The following is a 27,816-nucleotide window of genomic DNA, read 5'->3' on the forward strand; positions in this document are numbered from 1 at the left end:
TTATGACAGTTAACCAACACCCAGTATTGTATTATTATGTTTGAGTCTGATATAAAGACTAATAAAAGACCATGAGGTAGGTGGAAGTAAACTAATTGGAACTGTTTATTAACACGTCTGTTCTCCAACATCATCAGCAGGTGGAGCTTGAGTCCCAGGTCCCCTGCCCATTCCTTTTAAAGGGGCATGCCCCAACATACATAACACGGATGAGCAGAAATTTCCTCCAATTAAATACTGGTAGCCTGAAGTAATTGTTGTCGGTTCCAGCTCCAAACTCTGTTCCCTAACTACTCATTCCATTCCTCTCCCTGGCAACATTCTAAACTGGACTAAATCCAAGTTTAAGTCAGCCTAAATTAGACTGCAATCTTTGTGTCATAACTGATCCTGAGATAAGCTTTGCATCACATTTTGTGCAAAACACGATTGCCCGTTTCCACCTCAGTAACATCACCCATCTCAGCTTGTCTGCTGCTGAAACCCTCACCCATGCTCTCATTACCTCTAGATCTGACTATTATAGCACATTTCTGGCTGCTCTCCCACATTCTACCCTCTGTAAACTTGAGATCATGATGTGGAGATGCCGGCGTTGGACTGGGGTGAGCACAGTAAGAAGTCTCACAACACCAGGTTAAAGTCCAAAAGGTTTATTTGGCAGCACAAGTTTTCGGAGCGCTCCTCCTTCATCAGGTGAGTGAGGAGTTGTGTTCACAAACAGATCGCTTCTCGGCCTTTTGGCTAAGATCAAGTGTAGTATGGATTGGATGCTGCACTTGGTTGAGGTCATTAGGTTACATTGAAGCTTCATATGTTTCATATGAAGCAATTTTTAAAAGCGGCATCTCGGCCTTTTGGCTAAGATGCAAATGAGCTCAAGCCTTGGAGGAGGAAACCTCCCCCTCCTCCAATCAGCTTGGCTCATGTAGATCAGGCCCAGGACAGGACAATTTGGTCGCTTGCCCTGTCTTTTTTTTTATAAGGGTTATCATAGAAATCATAGAAACCCTACAGTGCAGAAGGAGGCCATTCGGCCCATCGAGTCTGCACCGACCACAATCCCACCCAGGCCCTACCCCCACATATTTACCCACTAATCCCTCTAACCTACACATCTCAGGACTCTAAGGGGCAATTTTTTTTTTTTAACCTGGCCAATCAACCTAACCCGCACATCTTTGGACTGTGGGAGGAAACTAGAGCACCCGGAGGAAACCCATGCAGACACGAGGAGAATGTGCAAACTCCACACAGACAGTGACGCGAGCCAGGAATCGAACCCGGGACCCTGGAGCTGTGAAGCAGCAGTGCTAACCACTGTGCTACCGTGTCAGCCTGGATCTGAAATGTCTCAACTTGTTGGAGACTCTGAATTGGATTTGATTTGATTGAATTGGAAAAGTAAAAAAAAAACAGGGCATATACAGACACAAACTCAATTTACAAGATAATGGTTGGAATGCGAATCTTTACAGGTAATCAAGTCTTAAAGGTACAGACAATGTGTGTGGAGAGAGGGTTAAGCACAGGTTAAAGAGATGTGTATTGTCTCCAGCCAGGACAGTTAGTGAGATTTTGCAAGCCCAGGCAAATCATGGGGGTTACAGATAGTGTGACGTGAACCCAAGATCCCGGTTGAGGCCGTCCTCATGTGTGCGGAACTTGGCTATCAGTTTCTGCTCAGCAATTCTGCGTTGTCGTGTGTCGTGAAGGCCGCCTTGGAGAACGCTTATTCGAAGTTTAGAGGCTGAATGTTCGTGACTGCTGAAGTGTTCCCCAACTGGAAGGGAACATTCCTGCATTATCTTGTAAATTGAGTTTGTGTCTGTATATGCCCTGTTTGTGAACACAACTCCTCGCTCACCTGATGAAGGAGCGAGACTCCGAAAGTTTGTGCTGCCAAATAAACCTGTTGGACTTTAACCTGGTGTTGTGAGATTTCTTAATGAACTTGAGATCATCCAGAACTCAGCTGGCAGTGTCTTCACATGCCTCCTGCATCCCATTCCCCTATCAGCCCTGTGCTGCCTAACCTGCATTATCTCCAGGTGAAGAAACCTCTTGATTTTAAAAGTCTCATCCTTGTTTACAAATTCCTTCACGTTTTTGCTTTTGTCATTTCTGTTATCTCCTCCAGCCCCACCATCCTCCAAGATATGGGTGACTGGGTCAGCATGAGCAAGTTGGGCTGAATGCCCCCCCCCTTCTATGCAGTATCATTCCTATGGTTCTACGTCTGCAATCATCTAATTCTGGTCTCTGATTTTAATTGCTCCGCCATTGGTGGCCCTGCCTTCTGTGACTAGGCCCCAAGCTCTGGCAGTTCCTTCTCTGCCTCTCCATATCACCTTCCTCCTTTAAGATGGCCAAGCTTTTGGTCATCTGATCTAATGTCTCCTCATGTGACTGTTATATTTTGTTGTGCACAGTGAAGTGTTTTATTATGTTAAAGGTAATTTAGAAATGCAAGATATTGTTGGGCAAGGGGAAGTGAGGGAAGTGACAGAGGTAGCTGATTAGCTGGTTAATTAATCTTATTGACAAAGGCATCCGTGCGCTCCCCACACTTTTTGAAGATGAGGGTGGAGGAGGGAGTTGGCAGTGGGAGGAAAGAAGCTCAGGCGTTCTTTTTGCGATCCTGGAATATTGAGCAGCAACATTGAGAGCAGCGAATTCAGACACACACAGAGAGCTTGTTTCGATCTATTAAGCCAATAAGACTGAATCGCACTAAAGCAGAGGGAACACTGCTACAGGAAGCATTCTTTTGATGGTGACCATCTGAAGATTGCAATTGACATGTTTAGTGGAGCATGAGGTCCTGTGTAAGAGTGCCTCACAGAGCAGCTGGGGGGGCCTGCTCGGCTCCTCATTGTGATGGTAATGAAAGAAATGTTTGCTGCAGTCCCTGAAAAGCTCCATGACAGCCCCCGAGACGCTACACAAACAATACACTGCGTTTTATCTAAACTTTATGAGCAGCTGACCCCTCCATCGGGTGCTTTCCTCTCTCCAAGGAACAGTCATAACACACAGCTCAGGAAGAGACTTGTGTGCAAGGCTCCTGACCAGCCTCCTACTCAAGTGAACAAGGGTTTGCTCACTTGGAGGAAGCATTTAGGCGAGTGTCGCATTGTGTAACAATACGGGTACAGCAGCTGCCACTCTGCATATTTATCTCAGACACAGGCATTGTCCAAATGGTCACATCACACTGAAACACATCTCCATACAAGGAAACTAACAATCAAATCATCAGAAGAACATGCATGATTTGCCTTAGGCTTCCGAATAACCGATTGAAATTTACACGAGAAGTAGACGAGGATAATTACAGTTAACAAGCATTCGGTTGACTTCTCCCTCATCTGTTTTTATCTGCTCTTCATTTCCCATTTATCGATTATTTCCTTCATGCTGTTTTTTGGATTCACCCCTCCCCCCGGTCGATGGGACAGACAGTCGACCATCTCTCAACTTCCCCACACAGCACAGTGACTGATAGAAGCCACCTGCATTTCTCTCACACCTTTCATGACCTCAGGATGTCAGAGTGCTTCACCAGGTTTAGTACTGACTGAAGAACTTCATTAAAAAGTAATTCCTGTTGTAGCGTCAGAAAGACAGCAGTCAATCTGTGCGCAACAAGTCTTTGTGCTTCGAGTAGTGTTATGGGATCTTTTATGTCCCTCACAAGACCAACGTCTTAGTAAAAAAATGGCATCTCTGATAGTGTGGACAGTCTCTCAGTACTGCACTGGAATGTCAGCCCAGATTTCTCAAAAAATATTCATCAAGGACCAAAGCCTCTGATAGCGAGACTCCACATCTTTTCTTCTGCAAAAATATACTTTATTCATAACATATCTCAAAGAACATTGCAAACATTTCAAACTGGCCATCACACAAAGTGCAATAATAATCAGGTTTCCACATATATCATGTTACAATCTGAGGTGCTTCAACACAGTCAAAGGAACATTACAGACATTTCAAAATGGTCATTACAAATGGTGCAGAAGTATTTAAAAGTTGTCTACATAATTCAAGTTGCAATCTGAGGTGCTTGATTTGATTTGATTCATTACTGTCACATGTATTGGGATACAGTGAAAAGTATTGTTTCTTGTGCGCTGTGCATTCCGTTCATAGAGTACATAAGGAAGAAGGAAAGGATAGTATGCAGAATACAGTGTTGCAGTTACAGATAGGGTGAAGAGAAAGATCAGCTTAATAGGACCATTCAAAAGTCGATGGCAGCAAGGAAGAAGCTGTTCTTGAGTCGGTTGGTATGTGTTTTCAGACTTTTGTATCTTTTTCCTGACAGGAAAAGGTGGAACAGAGTATGTCCGAGGTGTGTAGGGTCCTTGATTATGCTGGCTGCTTTTCCGAGGCAGCGGGAAGTGTAGACAGAGTCAATGGATGGGAGGCTGGTTTGCGTGATGTTATATTCACAACCCTTTGTAGTTTCTTGTGGTCTTGGTCAGAGCAGGAGCCATTCCAAGCTGTGATATATCTGGAAAGGATGCTTTCTATGGTTCATCTGTAAAAATTGGTGAGAGTCGTAGCTGACATGCCAAATTTCCTGAGCCTTCAGAGAAAGAAGAAGCGTTGCTGGGCTGTCTTAACTATAGCGTCGGCATGGAGGGACCAGGATAGATTGTTGGTGATCAGAACACCTAGAACTTGAAGCTCTCAACCATTTCCACTTCATCACCGTTGATGTAGAGAGGGGCATGTCCTCCACTACGTTTCTTGAAGTCGATGACTATCTCCTTTGTTTTGTTGATATTGAGGGAGAATTTATTGTCATTGCACCAGTTCACCAGATTCTCTACCTCTTTCTGGTACTCTGTCTCATCATTGTTTGAGATCTGATCCACTACAGTGGTGTCATCCGCATGGGGTGGGATGTAAACTGCTGTCAGGGTAACAGAGGTGAACTCCCGCGGCAGGTAATAGGTGTGCATTTCAGTGTCAGGTACTCTAGGTCTGGGGAGCAGAAACTCGCCAGTGTTGCCACGTCTGAGCACCAAGTGATGTTGATTAGAATGTAGACCCCCACCTCCCCCACCCTCGGCTGAGGCCACCATGCAGTCCATTCAGTGGATTGAGAAACCCTCCAGTTGTAGGGCACAGTCCAGTGAAGCAGGAGTGAGCCATATCTCCATGAAACGGAGCACACAGCAGTCTCAGTTCATCTAACTTATTTTCAAGAGGTTGGACATTTGCCAGGAGTAAGTTGGGGGGGGGTGGGGGCCTTGGAACCACATTGTCTCACTCTCACCTGTAGGCCTGCGTGTTTCCCATGCTTCCTGGAGTGGCTGCTTCTGCTCAGGCCTGGGAGTCAGTGTGAGTAGTCTGCAGTATCACAGGTATAGTTGCATCCAGTGAGGTTCTTCGCTTTGGTCATTGTGTGGGTGGTCTTGCGTCAGCCCACGATTGGGCATCCTGGGTCACTGTCAGGCTGTGGTTCGACTTCTGAGGTCAGAAGATGTCCAGACCATGCTCCGGCATGGATGGGTCGTAGGCCAGTAAGTGGATGCGGTCTCTGGGGTCATGGTTGCGGATGAGCCGATGGCCGGTTCCACGTGTTAGGGCTTTCCAGGTCACTGTCAGGTCGGGGTCTTTCTTCAGAGGTCGGAGGATCTCTAGATGTGCATGAAAATTTAAAAGAGCAGTATTAGTAATTGATTTTTAGAAGTGTGGATGATTGTAAAAGGAGGGGGTGGAGGGAATGCTTGGGCCCTGCAGAAAGTTGCAGCGCTCCAAGTCAGACGAGTTGGAGGCTGGTGGGATGAAGGCCCCGGCTCCGGAGTTGCTGCATCGGCTGTCGGACTCTCAAGGGGTCACCCCCAGGTCGGTGGAGATCAATGGGATGAAGGCCCCGGCTTCGAATTTGCTGCACCGGCCGTCGGGCCCACGTGGATGGCTGTTTGGGGTCACTTCCAGATCGAGAGTCTTTGGAATCTGGAGGATTGATAAACCTGTAAGAGATTTGAAAAGAGCATTATTATTGGAAAGTTCAAGGAGCAAAAGTTTCAAAGAGTTGGAGCTCAATTTTAAGAGCGTAGAATGGGAGTAAAAGATGGAATTAGAGAGTATGCTGGGGGCAGCTCGCAAGAAATCGCCTCACTCCAGCACCATCTTTTTTTTCAATGCAATTGTGATACATGTAATATTCACTGTTTACATTCACTGTTCTATATAATTCCCCTCCTCAGTTTATTATGGCTGAAAGGTCTCAGACAGCGACCATCCCCATTGCACCTCTGTGGCAGCTGCCCCAAGCTTTAGTGCATCCCTCAGCACATAGCCCTGGGCTTTGGAATGCATCAGTCTGCAACACTCAGCCAGGGACAACTCTTTGCACTGGAAGACTAACAAGTTTCGGACAAAACAAAGAGCGTCTTTTACCGAGTTGTTCTTCCACTGGAGACCCCACATCCTCCTCCTGATTGATTTACGGAGGAAGTTAATCTGGAAATAGTAATTAGATGACACGGAGTTTGGGCTTTAATGATCTACCTATAATGGCGAGACTGACTGTTCTGGGCTTTTAAGAGTGCTGTTGTTCCTCGGTGATTTCCCTTCTCCCTGAGTTGAAGCTCTTTGTCACTTCAGGGATTTCCTCTTGGAATGAGAATCAGTACCAGGGATATTTATCTATAAAGAGAACTGGACTTTGAATAATCTTGAGTTAGGATTTGAATTTAGAGCCCCTATAATGTCCTTCCAGCAGTGAATGAGAATCCAGCAATTCACCACAGCGACTGGGGGACTGAAAGGGAATTCACAATTCTACAAGTAGAGTAATTGGGATACTGAATTAGAACCCTGCAATTGGGGTGGCACGGTGGCACAGCGGTTAGCACTGCTGCCTCACAGCACTAGGGACCTGAGTTCAATTCCAGGCTTGGGTCACTGTCTATGTGGAGTTTGCACGTACTCCCAGTGTGTGTGTGTATGTTTCCTCCAGGTGCTCCAGTTTCCTGTCACAAAGATGTGTAGATTAGGTGGATTAGCCATGGTAAATGTGTGGAGTTATGAGGATAGGGCAGAGAGGAAGACCTGGGTAGGATGTTCTTTTGGCGAGTCGGTGTAGACTCAATGGGTCAAATGGCCTCTTTCTGCACTGTGTAGATTCTATGGTTCTATTAGAGCAACTGGATCCTCTAATATGGAATCACTAGTCTGCTCCTATCACAGCCGTCCTTTGACAATGGAGCTAACTCTTCTATCCCAGCAACACAGCCTGCTGCATTGTCCCACTGTTGGACCTTTAGAAATTGAGCACAACGCTCCCACGCTACAGCTGCCTGTCCCTTGGAATAGAAGTCAAAAGACCTCCTTCCAGCCTTTCTTTGACTGTGAGCATAGTTTTAGATATAAACACTCTTGAAGTTTCTTGAATCTTCAATTGACATTTAGCACTGCGAAAGGAAAGAACTTTGCATTTAAAAAACACTGTTCACGACATCCTAAAGGGCTCCATCGAAATGAAATACTTTTGACATATAGGCCAGAATTTTCCGACCTCTCCCATGGCTGGGATTCTCCAGTCCCACTGCTATGAATGGAGATCTGATTGAGCGCAAAATTCTCCGTTCACACTGGCAGCTGTGACAGGGCGTGCAAGACCGGAGAATTCTGGCCATAGTCTTTGTTGTAATTATGGTGTTGTTGTAATGATAGGGGCACCAATTGCTCACAAGGAATTGGTGTATTCATTAATTTAGACTAGGCACTGGGGACATTATTCATAGGTAGAAAACTTGAAGACATTGTGAGCAGAGCTGTGCGTGTGCTCTGCTCTAAAGCAAAAGTGAAACTAAGACTGAATCAATGACACACTTACCTTCTAATGATAGCATGCTGCTGACCCTTAAAGGTATATTACAACAATAATGTAGGGAAATGTGGCAGCATGATCTCACAATGATCAGATATCTATTTTTTAGTGATGTTGTTTGAGGGATAAATATTGTACAGGAATAATGGTGAACTCCCCTGCTCTTCTTCAAACAGTGCTTGGAGATCTTTTACATTCACCTGAGAGGGGAGCGGGGGGGACAATGCATCACTTTAATGTCTGGCTTGAAAGATGGCATATCTGACAGTGCAGCACTCCCTCAGTACTGCACTGGAGTAACCAGCCTCAATTCCATGCTGGAGAATGGGGCTCCAGTGAAAAGCCTACAGAGGAGAAGCTGCTACAGGGTGGAGCAAGCTCACTGCGATGATGCAAGTCATTATATAGCAACTAAAGAAATCCTGTAGAGGAGATAAAAAATGTGGCCGTGTTATTTCCAGAAATTCTCGGACACGTCCTGGAATGTCAACTTGGGTTCAGTGCTCAAGTCTCTGGGATGAACTTTGAACTCACAGGCATCTGACCTAGAAGCGAGTGTCTGCCACTGGGGCAGTGCTGACATTTGCAGTGCCCAGTAACCCTGTCTCAGCTAGCACAGATAGTGTAACCTTTAAAAGCAATATAGCCATCCCACCCACGCACTCTGTTCCTACCATTTTCATTGGTCTCAATTCTTATCACATAGCAAATGATTTGTCCATTCATCCCTTTGCTTCCTGCAGATTGTTGGGTGGATGGGAGGATGGTGGGGTGGGGGGGTTGCATTTACAGCAATTGTTGTGAACCCAGACCCTCTCTTACTAAAAGTGGAAGTGCTTGTGGAGAACAGAGACAGAGGATGTGTTGGCTGTGGCAGGTGATGCAAGTAATGATGAGCCACAGCCAATCCCCCCCACCACCACCACAATGTGGAGAATCTGGCAGATAGGAGGTCAGGGAATGTTAGTGTTTGGAATTTATTAATAGCAGATATGTTCCTTACAAAGCTGGAAATGTGGTATTGGGGAAGCTTTCAGACAATGGGAAGCTCTGGCTTAGAGTTTAATGGAGGGTAACAGGACCTTCAGAGGCATGAAATACCCAAAGAAATCTCACAACACCAGGTTAAAGTCCTGGAATCACAAGCTTTTGGAGCGCTGCCCCTTCATCAGGGCAATGCTCCAAAAGCTCGTGATTCCAAATAAACCTGTTGGACTTTAACCTGGCGTTGTGAGACTTCTTACTGTGCCCACCCCAGTCCAATGCCAGCATCTCCACATCATGAAGTACCCTGGCAGTTTTTGCATTTCACATTTTCTTTCCAGTGATACAGGTTTTCTTTTCTTTCAAGTATCATTGAAAAGTCAGTTTAAATCTCAGTAACTTCTTGCAAAGGGACGATGCATTCTTCTGTGGGTCCGCCTCCACCATCTCGAACACCAGACAGCCCCACCCCCATTAAAAGCCAAACACAATAGGATGTTGACCACTGTTTCTGCTTTGGAACCTTTTTTCAGACAGTAATCCAGGGATATGCACAAATGGGGTTGCCCCGTTACACAAAGTAAAAGTGGGATTTACAAAGCATCTTATAGGCTCCTGCCTTCACTACCGAAAATCTACAGTTTCTATCATTGGCCACTGGTTCATAACCCTGGGCTGCTTACCTGAACCACTCACAAAAGGACAGGAACGATTACCCCGAGCCTTCAAATGACCTTTTCTTTCCCGACCGGCATACAATTAACACTTTCAATATACAATTAACATGAATTAGTTTGGCTGGACGCAGAGTTCAAACTTTTATTTTCATGTAGGAATATACAAATAGAAAGAGGTCTTTCAGTCTCTTGAGCCTCCTTCATCATTCAATGAGATGAATTTTAACTCCATTACCCACTTTGGTTCTATAATGTTTCGTAACCCAGCCTTACAAAAATCTATCCACATTGCTGGCTGGGACTGAGGCAGGAGTTATGCTGGATATAGACTTTTCTCCAACACTATCTACTATTGCTCAAATAAGGAACATGGCTAGGTGTTAGATTCTTATACTTGCAATGATTCTGTAATCAGCAGAAGACCAAGGACTGAAAACAGATGGTGCACAACTGCCAGCGAGTAAAGCATTGAAAAGGAACTGTTTTTTCCATCAATAAACTACACGTGATTTAAAAGCCATCTGCCTTCACTTATCCCTGCAGAGACTAACTTTGTCAAGGGCCTCATGATGATCTCTTCATAGGATTGGATGGGTTTGATTTTCAGATCCAGTCAAGGGGTTAGTTATTAAAAACATGCTTGGCCAATTGTCTTTTTGAGCCTAAATCAGTTGCAGCCAATACTCGAAACTTAAGGAGACAAGTCCAAGGTGTGACATACTTTACTGTCCTTTAAACCTTTGGATGCCACTTACACCATCCATCAACAATGGGTAAATGGTGCTAATCTCTGCCACATTCATGCAGCCAACTGCAAAAATGTTGTGTATGATTAATTGAGTAATAATTAAACAATTTTGGGTAGTCTCTCATCAGCATTTCATGTTTTTAATCTTTCATCGATAAAAGTCAACCACATTGCTGTATATCTGGAGTCACATGCAGGCCAGAATAGGCAAAGATGGCAGATTTCCTTCCATCAAAGCATCTTACATCAATCAATGATAGATTCATGGTCACCTGGCACTATACACCAATACTGGATCATTCCGCTGCTGAAAGGACAGCCAGTAAGGATGGAAGTTGACACTGGGGCAGCAGTCTCACTGATGACAGCGACTATCTACAATGAAAAATGCCAGCATATTCCCTTAAAGCCATCAAGGATAGTGTTGAAGCCGTACACAGGTGAAGTGGTCCTCTGAAGGGCTGCATTGAAGTGGCTATGCAACTCAATAGGCAATCAGCAGATTTGCCTCTACATGAAGTGAAGGAAAGCTATCCAGCATTGGTGGTCGTACTTGGCTGCAGAAGATTCGACTGAACTGTGCTGAAGTCAACATGATGACCAATGGAAAATCAGGCCTCATGAAAACTTTAAAGAATCCTACTGTTGTTTTCATTGGAGAATTAGGGAGCATGAAAGATGTTACAGTCAAGTTGAAAATTAAAGAAGGAAGCCAATGAAATGCTTGAAGGCAAGGTCTGTAGCGTATGCTATTAGGCTGAAAATGGAGGCTGACTTGCAGCGACTGGTGAAGACTGGAGTTCTGGATCCTCTCAGCATCAGTGATTGGGCCACGCCTATTGTTCCAGTCATTAAAAAGATGGATCTGTCAGGATTCGCGGAGACTTCAAAGTCACCATAAATCCAGTGTTATGTGCTGAACAGTATCCAATACCTAACATTGAAGAATTGAGTGCAAGATTGGCAGGAGGTCAAAATTTTAGCAGAATTGACTTAGCCAGGCCTAGCTGCAGATGAATGTGAGAAAGAAATCACAGGAATTTTTGACAATTGTGACACATAAAGCCTTATTGCGGTACTGAAGGTTGCCGTTTGGTATCACATCTGCTCCTGCATTGTTTCAAAGAGCAATGGGTCAGATCCTGTGTGGACTGAGCAGAGTTCAGTGCCATCTGGATTACATCCTAGTCACTGGAAGAGATGAAGGGGAACACCTCTGAAACTTGGATGCCACTCTCCAGAGATGGGAAGACTGTGGTCTGAGAGACCTTAAGGACAAGGAGTTTTGACTTAGAACTACTCCGCAGGGGAGAAATGGGTTCCTGCTAATGTCCTTGCACAGACTGGACCTGTCTCTTGCACTGTACAGCCCAGAGATGACATTATCTGGAGGAGACCTGCAGACCAGTTATTGGTTGGAAGAACAGATCCGCCAATTGTGGAGTCCGTTGAAAATTCAGGATCAGACTCAAAGTCTTGACTTGAACCTTTCTACAACCCCTACACTACCAGACACCTGTGAGGAAAGCAACACCTCTGTTCAGACGCAGAGAAACCTCTAGTTCCTACATCAACGTCGGTTTAACCAACCACTGATGACATCAGTGCAAAGAAGATGACACCAGAAATAGCCATCAACCGGCCCAAGAGCAATAAGCTTCAGACTGTCTGACTTATTAATAGTCAATGACTCATTGACTATTGTTTATATTGAACTTGTTTTGCACTTGTTTGGGGACGGTCAATTTAAAGGGGGAAGAAATGTTATGTATTTATATTTATTCCTATTGGCCTGTTCCTGTGCTGTAACCTTTTTGTTCTTTGGGGTTTTAGTTCAGTCAGGCAGCATGGTTGGTGCAGGCTTGGAGGGCCGAAGGGCCTGATCCTGTGCTGTAATTTTCTTTGTTCTTTGGCTCACTGGAGCTCTGCTGTTTTAATATATGCACCAGAAGTGATGGAATAGACCTAGTGCAGGAAACAGAAAGAGAAGAAGCAGCCATGGAAGAGATAACACACCATTAGCAAAGCTCCATTTCTTTTTAACAAAAGTCTGTCCCAGGTATCATGTCTCCAATACACAACAATGAATGATACAAGGAAGTGATCAGAGATGGCTTTATTTGCAATTGACATGGGAGGAAAAAAATCAGTTCCAACCAGTTCTGAAATGATCCTTTGATGGATTTAAGGTTGTAACTTGGCTCCTAGTTATTAACCTTTAATGCTGATTAACTTAAAGTGCAATTAGATAACATTGGGGTTCCAAATGCTTGAAAAATGTTAACCTGTGTGAAATTGAGGTGTATTACAGACTAATTTAAATATAGGATGATTCTACTGGTGGCAGCCAATTAACTGGTAACCCTACTGGAAATCCAGTTGGGCTTCTCAGTTGCTCAGCTGGTACCCATTCTTTTTGGTCAACTTCAGCTGGAACCAGTTCACCTGTTGTTAATTTTATTAAAACCAGGACATCAGTGAAAAGCACTCTCTCTTATTTCTCCCAGTCTGTCCCAATCAGTTGTTTCCCCTTCCCCACCCCCTCACCCATCACTATCTTTCTCTCCCTCAGTTTCCCCTCTCCCCAGTGCCGCACTCCCCACTCCTTTACTTTATGGTGGCTCACCTCCTAATTGAAGTGTTCTCTTGATGAAAATCCATTTGTGGGGCACGATTTTTAATTCTCTCTGATGCAGAAACAATATTGCCAGAATTACATTAGTGATAATTTCAACTGAGATTCACAGGTGTTGAAATTTTTAGATTTTAATTGGCCCTTGCGAATAAACTCAGCCTTTACATGAACTAATACGTTGCTGTGGTAACTTGGCCACAAAAAGATAGTCAAATGCATTGTGATATTCAATCTTCTTTACTTATAAAAATATGTAAATATTGTACAGCAGGGACTCAGAACTGGAGGCAGTTAGTTACGCAAGTCCCTTGTGTTAAGATGACCCATGACAGTGCGCTACAGATGACATCAGTATATAGATTCAAACAGGAAAATGCTATAACATTCTATGACACTTCTCCTCCTTCATTTCAATCCCTTAAGGAAAGAAACATAATGAAATTCATGTCTCAACGATACACCAGTCTTTCAGGAGCTTTGTAACTATGCAACTGCACAGTGCCACTGTGACTGGGGCCAGTTTAGCTCAGTTGGCTGGACAGCTGCTTGGTGATGTAGACCAATGCCAACAGCATGGGTTCAATTCCCGTTCCGGCTGGGGTTATTGATGAAGACCCTGTCTTCTCAACCTTGCCTGAGGTGTGGTGATCCTCAGGTTAAATCAGCATCAGTCAGTTACCTCAAAGGGGAGAGAGAGACTTTGGTGATTTTACCACTGGTCACACCGTAGACGCTGGTGAGGCTTGTTTGAATGGAACTGGACTTGTGGGTGCAGGAGTTGGTTGTGTATCTGTGGAGGAATGTCTCTCATCCTCTCCTGGAGTAGAGTCCATTGGAAATCCTTGTACAACAGGCATCACTTCCTGTCAAATGTTCACAGCAGCATTTCCTTCTAGAATCTTTGCTAACCCCGAGTCATGACGTAGACGAATGTGATCTTGATGTCAGCGTACAACACATTCATTGGTTAGTTGCACTATTAAAGATACTGGACAATTTTGGTTGAGAATAACTCCAGGCAGCCATCATTGGTTACTGACAAAATTCATTACATAGGCACAATCAGCATCCTTCACAACTCCTTAGATACTAAAGCAGTCCATGCCCAAATGCAGCAAGACCTGGACAATATCCAGGTTTGGACGGACAATTGACAAGTAACATTCACGCCATACAATTGCCAGGCAATGACCATCTCCAACAAAAGAGGATCCAACCATTGCCCCTTGATATTCAATTGCATTACCATTGCTGAATCTTCCATTATCAACATCCTGGGGGTTACCATTGACCAGAAACTGAACTGGACTAGACATATAAATACTGTGGCTACCAGAGCAGGTCAAAGGCTGGGAATCCTGTGGCAAGTAACTCACCTACTGATTCATCAAAGCCTGTTCACCATCTACAAGTCGTAAATCAGGAGTGTGATGGAATACTCTCCACTTGCCTGAATGAAAATCTTGACACCATCCAAGACAAAGCCAAAGCAGACCACTTGATGCTACCCTTCCACATACATTCAATCCCTCCACCACCAACTGACAGTAGCAGCCAGGTGTACCATCCACAAGATGCATTGCACAAACTCACCAAGATTCTTCATGCAGCACCTTCCAAATCCACGACCTCTACCATCTAAAAGGACAAAAGCAGCAGATACCTGGGAACACTACCATCTGGAAGTTCCCCTCCAAGTCACTCAACATTCTGATTTGTAAATATATTGGCTGTTCCTTCACTGTCGCTGGGTCAAAATGCTGGAACTCCCTCCCTAACAGCACTGTGTGTGTACCTACACCTCAGGGACTGTAGTAGTTCAAGAAGGCAGCTCACCACCACCTTCTGAAGGGCAGTTAGGGGTGGGCAATAAATTCTGGTCAATCCAGTGACGCCCACATCCCATAACTGAATAAATAAAATAATAAAGAATTAGGGCCTTTTAACTCACCGCTTTGCAATGCGCTTATAACTCGAGATTTAACTTTTAAAAGCTGCCCCCATGTTTGACGCTCACTGTTTAGACCCACAAAATGCAGATGTATGGGAGGGTTGTCAGCACCCACAGACCTGTGACATGGCATGGGGGAAGACAAACATTCCCTATTGTCCCAGAGGCAATGTCAGGGATTAAATATGAAAGCAAGCTGTTTAATTCATGACATCAACTTGCAGAATCACTTCTACATTAACAAGGCAGCAACATAATTAGCTGATAAATTCAGAATGCCATTGCCTCTGGGGTTGAAGAAAATAGTGGAGTAGCTATGTTTGAATGATCTAAAACAGTAATTGATCCCTTAACCACTGCAGTCAAAGGAACCCAGCTGTAACTATAACAGAAAATGCTGGAAACTCTCAGCAGGTCTGACAGCATCTGTGGAGAGAGAATAGTTTCAAGACAGGATATCCATTTGTCAGAAGAGTGATCCAGACTCAATCTCCCTCCACAGATGCTATCAGGCTGGCGGAGATTTTCCAACATTTTTTGTTTTTGTTTCTGATTCCAGCATCCGCATTATTTTGCCTTTATCCAGCTGTAATTATCTTCACTTTCACAGGAATGTGAGAAGAATTGCTATCGCTTTTCCATCCTCTCCCCTCATTTTACACAAGTGATGTGAAAAATTAATGACAGCAGCTCAGTTTGGGTTCTGCAAGAGCCACTCAGCTCCTGACCACATTATAGCCTTGGTTCAAACATGAACAAAGAACAAAGAACAATACAGCACAGGAACAGGCCCTTCGGCCCTCCAAGCTCGTGCCGCTCCCTGGTCCAAACTAGACCATTCTTTTGTATCCCTCCATTCCCACTCCGTTCATATGGTTGTCTAGATAGGTCTTAAATGTTCCCAGTGTGTCCGCCTCCACCACCTTGCCTGGCAGCGCATTCCAGGCCCCCACCACCCTCTGTGTAAAATATGTCCATCTGATATCTGTGTTAAACCTCCCCCCCTTCACCTTGAACCTATGACCCCTCGTGAACGTCACCACCGACCTGGGGAAAAGCTTCCCACCGTTCACCCTATCTATGCCTTTCATAATTTTATACACCTCTATTAAGTCTCCCCTCATCCTCCGTCTTTCCAGGGAGAACAACCCCAGTTTACCCAATCTCTCCTCATAACTAAGCCCCTCCATACCAGGCAATTCCTGCTAAACCTCCTCTGTACTCTCTCCAAAGCCTCCACGTCCTTCTGGTAGTGTGGCGACCAGAACTGGACGCAGTATTCCAGATGCGGCCGAACCAACGTTCTATACATCTGCAACATCAGACCCCAACTTTTATACTCTATGCCCCGTCCTATAAAGGCAAGCATGCCATATGCCTTCTTCACCAAATTCTCCACCTGTGACGTCACCTTCAAGGATCTGTGGACTTGCACACCCAGGTCCCTCTGCGTATCTACACCCTTTATGGTTCTGCCATTTATCGTATAGCTCCTCCCTACATTATTTCTACCAAAATGCATCACTTTGCATTTATCAGGATTGAACTCCATCTGCCATTTCTTTGCCCAAATTTCCAGCCTATCTATATCCTTCTGTAGCTTCTGACAATGCTCCTCACTATCTGCAAGTCCTGCCAATTTTGTGTCGTCTGCAAACTTACTGATCACCCCAGTTACACCTTCTTCCAGATCATTTATATAAATCACAAACAGCAGAGGTCCCAATACAGAGCCCTGCAGAACACCACTAGTCACAGGCCTCCAGCAGGAAAAAGACTCTTCCACTACCACCCTCTGTCTTCTGTGACCAAGCCAGTTCTCCACCCATCTAGCCACCTCCCCCTTTATCCCATGAGATCCAACCTTTTTCACCAGCCTACCATGAGGGACTTTGTCAAACGCTTTACTAAAGTCCATATAAACGACATCCACGGCCCTTCCCTCGTCAACCATTTTGGTCACTTCTTCAAAAAACTCCACCAGGTTAGTCAGGCATGACCTCCCTCTCACAAAACCATGCTGACTATCGTTAATGAGTTTATTCCTTTCTAAATGTGCATACATCCTATCTCTAAGAATCTTCTCCAACAACTTCCCCACCACGGACGTCAAGCTCACCGGCCTATAATTACCCGGGTTATCCTTCCTACCCTTCTTAAATAACGGGACCACATTAGCTATCCTCCAATCCTCTGGGACCTCACCTGCGTCCAGTGACGAGACAAAGATTTGCGTCAGAGGCCCAGCGATTTCATCTCTCGTCTCCCTGAGCAGCCTTGGATAGATTCCATCAGGCCCTGGGGATTTGTCAGTCTTTAAATTCTCTAACAAACCTAACACTTCCTCCTTTGTAATGGAGATTTTCTCCAACGGTTCAACACTCCCCTCCGAGACACTCCCAGTCAACACATCCCTCTCCTTTGTGAATACCGACGCAAAGTATTCATTTAGGATCTCCCCTACTTCTTTGGGCTCTAAGCATAATTCCCCACTTTTGTCCCTGAGAGGTCCGATTTTTTCCCTGACAACCCTTTTGTTCCTAACGTATGAATAAAATGCCTTGGGATTCTCCTTAATCCTGTCAGCCAAGAACATTTCGTGACCCCTTTTTGCTCTTCTAATTCCCCGTTTGAGTTCTTTCCTACTTTCTTTGTACTCCTCCAGAGCTCCCTCTGTTTTTAGCTGCCTGGACCTACCATACGCCTCTCTTTTCTTTTTGACCAGTCCCTCAATTTCCCTGGTTATCCACGGTTCTCGAATCCTACCCTTCCTATCCTTCATGGACAAAAGAGCTGAACTCCAGAGGTGAGGTGAGAGTGCATGACATCAAGGCAGCATTTGACCAAGTGTGATATTAAGAAGCCATTGCAAAATTGGAGTCAATGGGAATCAGGAGGAAAACCCTCCACTGGTTGGAGTCACATCTGGCACAAAGTGAAAATGGTTGTGATAGTTGAAGATCAATCATCTTATTCCAGGACATCACTGCAGGAGTTTCTCAGGGAAGTACCGTCAGCCCAACCTGTCAATGTATCAGCAAGTGCATGTTATGACAAATACCTTGTTAAGTCAATTGTCTTATTAAAGACAAGTAAGTTATTGGGCCAACCACCAAAAGAGTATAAATGGACACAGCTGGAATAGTTGCTGTGGGAATCGTATATGGAATTTGTACATCTATTGAGTTGGAAGCACAATAAACTTGCTGAGATAAGAAGGCAAGCTGTTGTATCCACCATATACTAATAGTTATAAATCTTTACTTAGCGAATGCGAAGTCCCTAAACCAAGTAGTTTCTTTCGGTCCTGCTGTGTTGAGGGTGTACAGGTCTCCACTGTGTCTGTGGATTGGGCATTCTTCTATGATGTGGTGCATAGTTTGCTCTCTCACACTGGCACATAGGGGCCTGGCACTAATGCCCCATCAGTCACAGCCTTTGATGGAATAGTTTCTTCTGTTCTGATCTTGCAGGCAAATGATATGAATGGAATGTTGAGCAGCAAGGATTTGATGAGGCTTGGCTGCCAACAGGCCCTCAATGTTCAGTTGAAAGATTTGGAGAGCAGGCCCTACTGCAATGTCATCTCGGGGCAGTTTTTTATTGTCCCTTTTGGGACTGACTATGATTCCTTTTGTGGACTCTTCTCATGAAGCTGCGTTTGGAATTTAGTCTGCTGGTAGGATCATTCACTTCCCCAGGCAAGCCTGGGTTCTGGGGTTGGGGGGAGGGGGAAATTGCCATGATCCATTACTCCCAGCAATAAATGAAAAGGTAATAGAGAATGGTTACTACGCCTCAGTGATTGGTTGCTGCAAAAGAAGGAAAGAAAGTAAATTGCTGCTGACAAAGTTACATTACAAGCTTACAGGAAGAAAATGCAAAATCTCAAGCTTTGATTATCCACCAATGATCTGCGAAACTGAACCATATCAACAGTGGAAAAACAAGGTGGAAATGTGGACATGGATCACTGCTTTTCTCTGAAGGAAGCAAGGTAGAGCTTTGGCTTTGTGATTACTGGAAAAAGTAGGATTAGTAATAGGGTTTTCAAAGGACAAAGAAAAATACAGCACAGGAATATGCCTTTCGGCCATCCAAGCCTGTGCCAACCATGATGCCCTAACTAAAAAAAAAACCCTCTGCCCTTAATCGGTCCGTATCTCTTTATTCCCTTCCTATTCATCTACCCATCCAGATACCTCTTAAATCTTGCTAATGTGCCTGCTTCCACCACCTCCTCTGGCAGCGCGTTCCAGGCACCCACCACTCTCAGCGTGAAAAACTCCCTCCCGCGCATCTCCCTTGAACTTTCTCCCTTTCACCTTGAACCTGTGGCCCTTGTAATTGACACTTCCACCCTGGGAAAAAGCCTCTGACTATCCACCCTATCCATGCCGCTCATCATTTTGTCGACCTCTATCAGGTCTCCCCTCAGCCTCCATCTTTCCAGTGAAAACAACCCTAGTTTATTCAACCCCTCCTCATAGCCAACACCCTCGAGACCAGGAGAATTCCTGGTGAACCTTCCTTGCACTCTCTCCAAAGCTTCCACATCCTTCTGTAGTGTGGCGACCTCCTTCTGGTAGTATGGTGACATTTTCAGAAATGGAAGAGGATGATTTGAATAACGAAGAGACAGTGGACTCCCTGCAAAAATCTTTGAATAAAAATCTGAATAATTGAAAGCTTATGAAGACTGGTCAACATTTGATAGATTTAAGAAAATGGATAATCAGCCCATAGAGGATTATTTTATGGACTTTGTTAAAAGGTATAAGAGACTGAAGAGAATTGAGCTTGGAATCCCACAATTTGCATTGGCATTAAGCTACTCTACTGTGCACGTGTTTCTCATGTCGATAGACTTTTGATATTGACAGGAACTCTCTTAGACCAAATGACTGCTGTCCTGAAACACTTCTTAGGAAGGCCATCATTTCCAACTACTTTCCTACTGAGATAAAGCAAATGATGGAGGATTCAATGGTGGCCACATTTCAAGATTGAGAATAGGGCCTGGGTGGAATTGCGGTCGGTGCAGACCCGATGGGCTGAATGGCTTCCTTCTGCACTGTAGGGATTCTATGATCGACAAGATGTGAGACTCAGATTTCAATACAGATGTGTGTTTTATCAAAAGGCAGTCTGTAGATAACTGCACTTTTAACCAATTTGAGTGTCGAGAAAAAAAAGCAGGTCTGAGACGGCGAGCGCAGCCTCTTAAACCCAATGAATACTTGGGAAAGCATTCAGCGGTGTTATTGTTGTGATTCCAAATATCATTATGCAATGTATTGCCCACTGCGAATGAATCAAGTTTTTGAAATAATACAGGAAACATAATTCTGAAAATGATGATGGGGACTGCCATGAAGGAATAGTGTTGGTCACTGGGAGTTTGAATCCACTGATGAGTATTTTGATGGCTGATTCATTCAACTGTGCAGTTTTAGATAGTAGTTGCACTTTCACAGTGTATGGGGTGGACTGGCTTAACTGCTACCTGGAGTCTCTTGAAGAGGTGAATCGGCGAATGGTCAACAACTGTGAAAGCTCTAAGTGCGCCATGTTTGGAAATGTCAACAGGCTGGCATCTTCCAAGAGGGTAGTCCCCCGTTACACGATCACTGGGAGCAGCCTTTGCATTAATACAAATGTGGTTTGTAGCGGTGTACCTCGCCAGTTGAGCAGAACTTTGATGAAGAAAGCACAGATGACACAGACGAAGGGGCGTATTTTCCCAATCCGCCCGCCATGGGAATCGTAGCGAGGGGCAGACCATGGAAATGTCCATTGACCACAGGCAGAATTTACCGGTTTTGGGGCGAGTGCGGCCGGAAAATCCCACCCAAAGTCTCATTGCATATCACAGTGATCTGGAACACTGTGTCACACTGTATATCACACTGATCTGGAATTCTGCGTCTCACTGTATATCACACTGATCTGGAACCCTGTGTCACACAGTGTATCACACTGATCTGGAACACTGTCTCACTGTATATCACACTAATCTGGATCACTCTCACTGTATATCACACTGATCTGGAACACTCTCACTGTATATCACACTGATCTGGAACACTGTGTCACACAGTGTATCACACTGATCTGGAACACTGTCTCACTGTATATCACACTGATCTGGAACACTCTCACTGTATATCACACTGATCTGGAACACTGTGTCACACAGTGTATCACACTGATCTGGAACACTGTCTCACTGTATATCACACTGATCTGGAACACTGTCACACAGTGTATCACACTGATCTGGAACACTGTCTCACTGTATATCACACTGATCTGGAACACTGTGTCACACAGTGTATCACACTGATCTGGAGCACTCTGTCACTGTGTCACACAGTGTATCACACTGATCTGGAACACTGTGTCACACAGTGTATCACACTGATCTGGAACACTGTCTCACTGTATATCACACTGATCTGGAGCACTCTGTCACTGTGTCACACAGTGTATCACACTGATCTGGAACACTGTGTCACACAGTGTATCACACTGATCTGGAACACTGTCTCACTGTATATCACACTGATCTGGAACACTGTCACACAGTGTATCACACTGATCTGGAACACTCTCACTGTATATCACACTGATCTGGAACACTGTCTCACTGTATATCACACTGATCTGGAACACTCTCACTGTATATCACACTGATCTGGAACACTGTGCCACACAGTGTATCACACTGATCTGAAGCACTCTGTCACTGTGGCTCACTGTATATCACACTGATCTGGAGCACTCTATCACTGTATATCACACTAATCTGGCACAGTATCTCACTGTATATTACATTGATCTGGAACACTGCCACACAGTGTATCATACTGATCTGGAACACGGTGTCACTGTATATCACACTGATCTGGAGCACTCTGTCACTGGATATCACACTAATCTGGCACAGTATCTCACTGTATATCACACTAATCTGGCACAGTATCTCACTGTATATCACACTAATCTGGCACACTGTCTCACTGTATATCACATTGATCTGGAACACTGCCACACAGTGTATCACACTGATCTGGAACACTGTCACTGTGTCTCACTATATATCACATTGATCTGGAACACTGCCTCATTGTATACCACACTGGTCTGGAACACTGTGACACACAGTATATTACACTTATCTGATATACTGTGTCACGCTATAGGTTAGATGGGCTTTAGATTGGTTTCACAGGTCGGCGCAACATCGAGGGCCGAAGGGCCTGTACTGCGCTGTAATGTTCTAATGTATACCACACTGATCTGGAACACTGTGTCTCACTGTATATCACACTGATGTGGAACACTGTCTCACTGTATATCACACCAAACTGGCACACTGTCTCACTGTATATCACATTGTGTGGCACAGTGTTCCAGATCAATGTATCGCACTGATCTGGAACACTCTGTCATTGTGTCTCACTATATATCACACTGATCTGGAACACTGTGCCACACATTATATCACACTTATCTGATACACTGCATCACACTGTATACCACACTGATCTGGAACACTGTGTCTCACTGTATATCACACTGATCCGGAACTCTGTCTCACTGTACATCACACTGACCTGGAATTCTGTCTAATGTATATCACACTGATCTGGAACACTGTCACTGTGTCTCACTATATATCACACTGATCTGCAACACTATCTCACTGTATACCACACTGGTCTGGAACACTGTGCCACACAGTATATCACACTTATCTGATATACTGTGTCACACTGTACATCACACTGATCTGGAAATCTGTGTCTCGCTGTATCTCACACTGCTCTGGAACAGTGTCTCACTGTATATCACACTGCTCTGGAACACTGTGTCTCACTGTATCTCATGCTGATCTGAAACACTGTCTCACTGTATCTCACACTGATCTGGAACACTGCGTCTCACACTGATCTGGAACACTGCGTCTCATTGTATATCATACTGCTCTGGAACACTGTGTCACACTGGATATCACACTAATCTGGAACACTGTGTCTCATTGTACATCACACTGACCTGGAACACTGCATCTCCCTGTATATCACACTGCATCTCACTGTATATCACACTGATCTGGAACACCGTGTCTCACTGTATCTCACTGATCTAGAACACTGCGTCTCACTGTATACAACACTGACTGAAGCACTTTCTAAGTGCCAGTGGCAGAACCATAAAGGGTGTAGATACGCAGAGGGACCTGGGTGTGCAAGTCCACAGATCCTTGAAGGTGACGTCTCAGGTGGAGAAGGTAGTGAAGAGGGCATATGGCATGCTTGCCTTTATAGGACGGGGCATAGAGTATAAAAGTTGGGGTCTGATGTTGCAGTTGTATAGAACGTTGCTTCGGCCTCATTTGGAATACTGCGCCCAGTTCTGGTTGCCGCACTACCGGAAGGACGTGGAGGCTTTAGAGAGAGTGCAGAGGAGGTTTACCAGGATGTTGCCTGGTATGGAAGGGCTTAGTTCTGAGGAGAGATTGGGTAAACTGGGGTTGTTCTCACTGGAAAGACAGAGGATGAGGGGTGACCTAATAGAGGTGTATAAAATTATGAAAGGCATAGATAGGATGAACGGTGGGAAGCTTTTTCCAAGGTCGGTGGTGACGTTCACGAGGGGTCATAGGTTCAAGGTGAGGGGGGGGGAGGTTTAACACGGATATCAGAAGGACGTATTTTACACAGAGGGTGGTGGGGGCCTGGAATGCGCTGCCAGGCAAGGTGGTGGAGGCGGACACACTGGGAACGTTTAAGACTTACTACATAACCACATGAATGGAGTGGGAATGGAGGGATACAAAAGAATGGTCTCGTTTGGACCAGGGAGTGGCGCGGGCTTGGAGGGCCGAAGGGCCTGTTCCTGTGCTGTATTGTTCTTTGTTCTTAAGTATATCATACTGAAGTGGGACACTGTCACTGTCTAAAATGCCCCTCCACAGTATCTGAGTCTGTGTATCAGTGCCGGATTGAATTTCTTAAGGACAGACTCTGTCACGTCTCCCGCACAAATATAAACCGATAAATGCCAGTGAAATTGATATTTATTTAACTAGCCTATTAATTCCAACTGTTGTTAAAACTAGTTGATGCGGAGGAGTTAACAATGAACTGCGTTTCTAGTACATCCGGTGACAATCTGTTTTTTTTCCAACAACTTTCCCTTTTGATTAATATTCCCACAAATCATTAGTTAGAATAATGGAGCAGTAAGTGTGGGCTCAGCTACCGAGTGAGCGAGGCTGGGAAGGTGAAAGTGGATGCAAGCGGAGTCTGCATTGCGGTGTGAGAACTCTGGGGGGTGTTAAATATTCAGGATGAGACAGAATAGAGCAGTTGGCGGAGTGGCTATTTAGTGGGCCGAGTATTCGCAGTGACTGCGGAGCGGCCAGTTATAAAACCCTCTCCCCTGCACATCATTCACCACCCCCGTCTATTTAATCTCTGAATGGCGATTTGCCCCCTCTCCTTGGGGGGGGGGGGGGGGGGGAGATTGAATTCTCAGTTAGGGGTGTGGAGAGATGGTGTTAGTTCCAAAGGAAACGTTCCCCTTCCCACCGACGCCCAAGGCTATTTAACACCACTCCTGATGTTTGGGAACTCCTTCCAGCACTGGCTAGACTGACCCAATACAAGGGGAAGGGGCGAGGCAGGAGGGGGTGGCAAGGGCAGGGGGCCATTCTGAAGGTTGGGTGGCTGTGCCACCCCTGGGGACGGAGGAAGGGGGGGAAACAGCTGAGAGAGAAAGAGAGAGGAAACATATCCAGGGAGTGATTTATTTATTAATCCTCCCCCTCCTGGGTGTAGTCGCTGCCTGACTAGTTCAGTGGTTCAGTCCATGGACACTAGCAGAATGTGACGCTGATTCCGAGCTGGTTTTTTAAAAAGCCGTGATTTATTTATCATTTGGGTTGGTAAAGTTATTTTTAATATTGCTGAACAACAGCTGATTAGTAACCTCAACCTTAGAGAGAGGGAGAAGAATGTTGGATTTCAAATTTTTTTGACATCCCACACTTGTTTTTTTTGTTGCTGTTTAACGTTCGAGCGATAGACAGACAGAGAGAGAGAGCTGGTCTGGGTGTGTTGGAATCTCTCATTCTCTGGTGAAGATCTCGGTCAATCCGACTTCTCTTTAGAAAGGAACCCCGGGATTTAAAGGGAGAGGGTATGATCCCGGCTCCGAGTGGAGGATCGCGGACTGTGTGAAGAGCAGACAGCCGTCCCCCGCCATGGAAAAGCAGCACCAAGTCTCCACTCCGCCAGAGCAATGTAAGTTTCCCAGCAGTTTCAGCCGCCAAAAACCCCTCCTCTCCTTCCCCCTCCAGTGGGAAACTGACCCTCCACATTCTCTCCATGTCCAATCCGCTCGATATAGACTTCAAGCGGATAGGGTTACACATCTTCCCCGGACTCTGCAGGCAGGGAGAGAGGCTGCAGAGAGATACGGTAACATTTCGATACTGAAATGTACCCAGTGATACACTGCGATGGGTTCCATACCATCCACTCTTTAATATGAATGTGTGCATTTGCAATGTGATCGAATTGTACCGATTTATTTTGAGTGGGAGGTGTGTGAATCCTGCCCCTGTGCTGTGTATACCCCCCACACTCTGTCTGGCTGGAGTGGGGGAGTTTCACACATTCCTCTCCATGTATTTTTTTCCCTCAGTCTGGCTTCAGCCGGTGCCCCACCCTCCCCCCTTTCTGCTGAAACTTTATAGGTCAGCGCATCGGAATCCTGCAAAGAGGGACCGGCTGCGAGATCATTCCGTTTGAACACGTTTGTGATGGACGGACAGCAGCCTCTCTTCTCCCTCCCCTTCAACACTGCAGCTTGTGGGGAGGGAGCTGGGTGGGCTTTAAGCCTCTGCTCGCGGTGAGGCAGCTGGGCCCATGTGTGGGGAGGGATGGGGGGTCAGTCGAGTCCTGCACAGGGAGGCCACACTCTGAGCAACCTAAACATCCAGCCCAGACACAGAGAGGGCATGGGGAGAGGCAGGCAGGCAGCTGGTGCCATGGGAGGGCATCACGGTGCCCAGATGGACACTTCCTACCATTCCACTTTGTCTTTCTGTATCTGGCAGCAACAGTGTGAATTAGAATTGAACTTCAAACCTCCATTCACTGATTTATTCCACACCCCCTCTGGCTGAGGAGCTGACCACTGGATCCTGCTGTATTCCCGAGCAACCAGCAAACATTGATACCCTCCCCTTCTCCTCACTCCCCCTGCCCTCTCTCCCAATGCCCTCTCCCCCTCACTCACCCCGCCCCCTGCCCCCCTCAGGCCCCCTGCCCTCTCCCCCTCACTCCCCCTCACTCCCCCTGCCCTCTCTCCCAATGCCCTCCCCCCGCCTTCCTGTCCCTCACTCCCACTGCCCTCTCCCCCCTCATTCACCCCGCCCTCTCCCCCTCACACACTCTCACCTCATTCCCCCTGCCCTCTGCCCCCCTCACTTCCCCTGCCTTCTGCCCCCTCACTCTGCCTGCCCTTTGCCCCCTCACTCCCCCTGCCCTCTGCCCCCTCACTCCCCCTGCCCCCCCACTCCCCCTGTCCTCCCACTCCCAGTGCCCTCTACCCCCACCACTCACCCTGACCTCTGCCCCCCCCTCCCTCGCCCTGCCCCCCTCCCTCGCCCTGCCCCCCTCCCTCGCCCTGCCCCCCTCCCTCGCCCTGCCCCCCTCCCTCGCCCTGCCCCCCTCCCTCGCCCTGCCCCCTCCCTCGCCCTGCCCCCCTCCCTCGCCCTGCCCCCCTCCCTCGCCCTGCCCCCCTCCCTCGCCCTGCCCCCCTCACTCGCCCTGCCCCCCTCACTCGCCCTGCCCCCCTCACTCGCCCTGCCCCCCTCACTCGCCCTGCCCCCCTCACTCGCCCTGCCCCCCTCACTCGCCCTGCCCCCCTCACTCGCCCTGCCCCCCTCACTCGCCCTGCCCCCCACACTCGCCCTGCCCCCCACACTCGCCCTGCCCCCCACACTCGCCCTGCCCCCCACACTCGCCCTGCCCCCCCACACTCGCCCTGCCCCCTACACTCGCCCTGCCCCCTACACTCGCCCTGCCCCCCTCACTCGCCCTGCCCCCCTCACTCGCCCTGCCCCCCTCACTCGCCCTGCCCCCCTCACTCGCCCTGCCCCCCTCACTCGCCCTGCCCCCCTCACTCGCCCTGCCCCCCTCACTCGCCCTGCCCCCCTCACTCGCCCTGCCCCCCTCACTCGCCCTGCCCCCCTCACTCGCCCTGCCCCCCTCACTCGCCCTGCCCCCCTCACTCGCCCTGCCCCCCTCACTCGCCCTGCCCCCCTCACTCGCCCTGCCCCCCTCACTCGCCCTGCCCCCCTCACTCGCCCTGCCCCCCTCACTCGCCCTGCCCCCCTCACTCGCCCTGCCCCCCTCACTCGCCCTGCCCCCCTCACTCGCCCTGCCCCCCTCACTCGCCCTGCCCCCCTCACTCGCCCTGCCCCCCTCACTCGCCCTGCCCCCCTCACTCGCCCTGCCCCCCTCACTCGCCCTGCCCCCCTCACTCGCCCTGCCCCCCTCACTCGCCCTGCCCCCCTCACTCGCCCTGCCCCCCTCACTCGCCCTGCCCCCCTCACTCGCCCTGCCCCCCTCACTCGCCCTGCCCCCCTCACTCGCCCTGCCCCCCTCACTCGCCCTGCCCCCCTCACTCGCCCTGCCCCCCTCACTCGCCCTGCCCCCCTCACTCGCCCTGCCCCCCTCACTCGCCCTGCCCCCCTCACTCGCCCTGCCCCCCTCACTCGCCCTGCCCCCCTCACTCGCCCTGCCCCCCTCACTCGCCCTGCCCCCCTCACTCGCCCTGCCCCCCTCACTCGCCCTGCCCCCCTCACTCGCCCTGCCCCCCTCACTCGCCCTGCCCCCCTCACTCGCCCTGCCCCCCTCACTCGCCCTGCCCCCCTCACTCGCCCTG

The 27,816-nt window shown here is 47.2% G+C and overlaps 1 protein-coding gene and 1 pseudogene across 4 annotated transcripts in view; both read left to right on the forward strand.

Annotated features, from left to right (window-relative positions):
- The first annotated feature begins 724 nt into the window (after positions 1 to 724).
- On the forward strand, positions 725 to 888 carry LOC144509620 (U2 spliceosomal RNA; annotated as a pseudogene).
- Positions 889 to 24,494: 23,606 nt separating this feature from the next.
- Positions 24,495 to 27,816, forward strand: part of LOC144509220 (ensconsin-like) — a 176,650-nt gene continuing 173,328 nt past the window's right edge. Inside the window, exon 1 of one of the 4 annotated variants that reach the window (XM_078237726.1) lies at positions 24,495 to 25,163. In XM_078237726.1, the coding sequence (XP_078093852.1) occupies positions 25,124 to 25,163 (40 nt within the window). In that variant the 5' untranslated portion in view covers positions 24,495 to 25,123. The remainder of the gene's footprint in view (positions 25,164 to 27,816) is intronic. The other 3 variants (XM_078237725.1, XM_078237729.1, XM_078237728.1) reach the window with 3 other exon arrangements.

The sequence above is a fragment of the Mustelus asterias genome, chromosome 21 (genome assembly GCF_964213995.1).
Source record: "Mustelus asterias chromosome 21, sMusAst1.hap1.1, whole genome shotgun sequence".
NCBI lineage: Eukaryota > Metazoa > Chordata > Chondrichthyes > Carcharhiniformes > Triakidae > Mustelus > Mustelus asterias.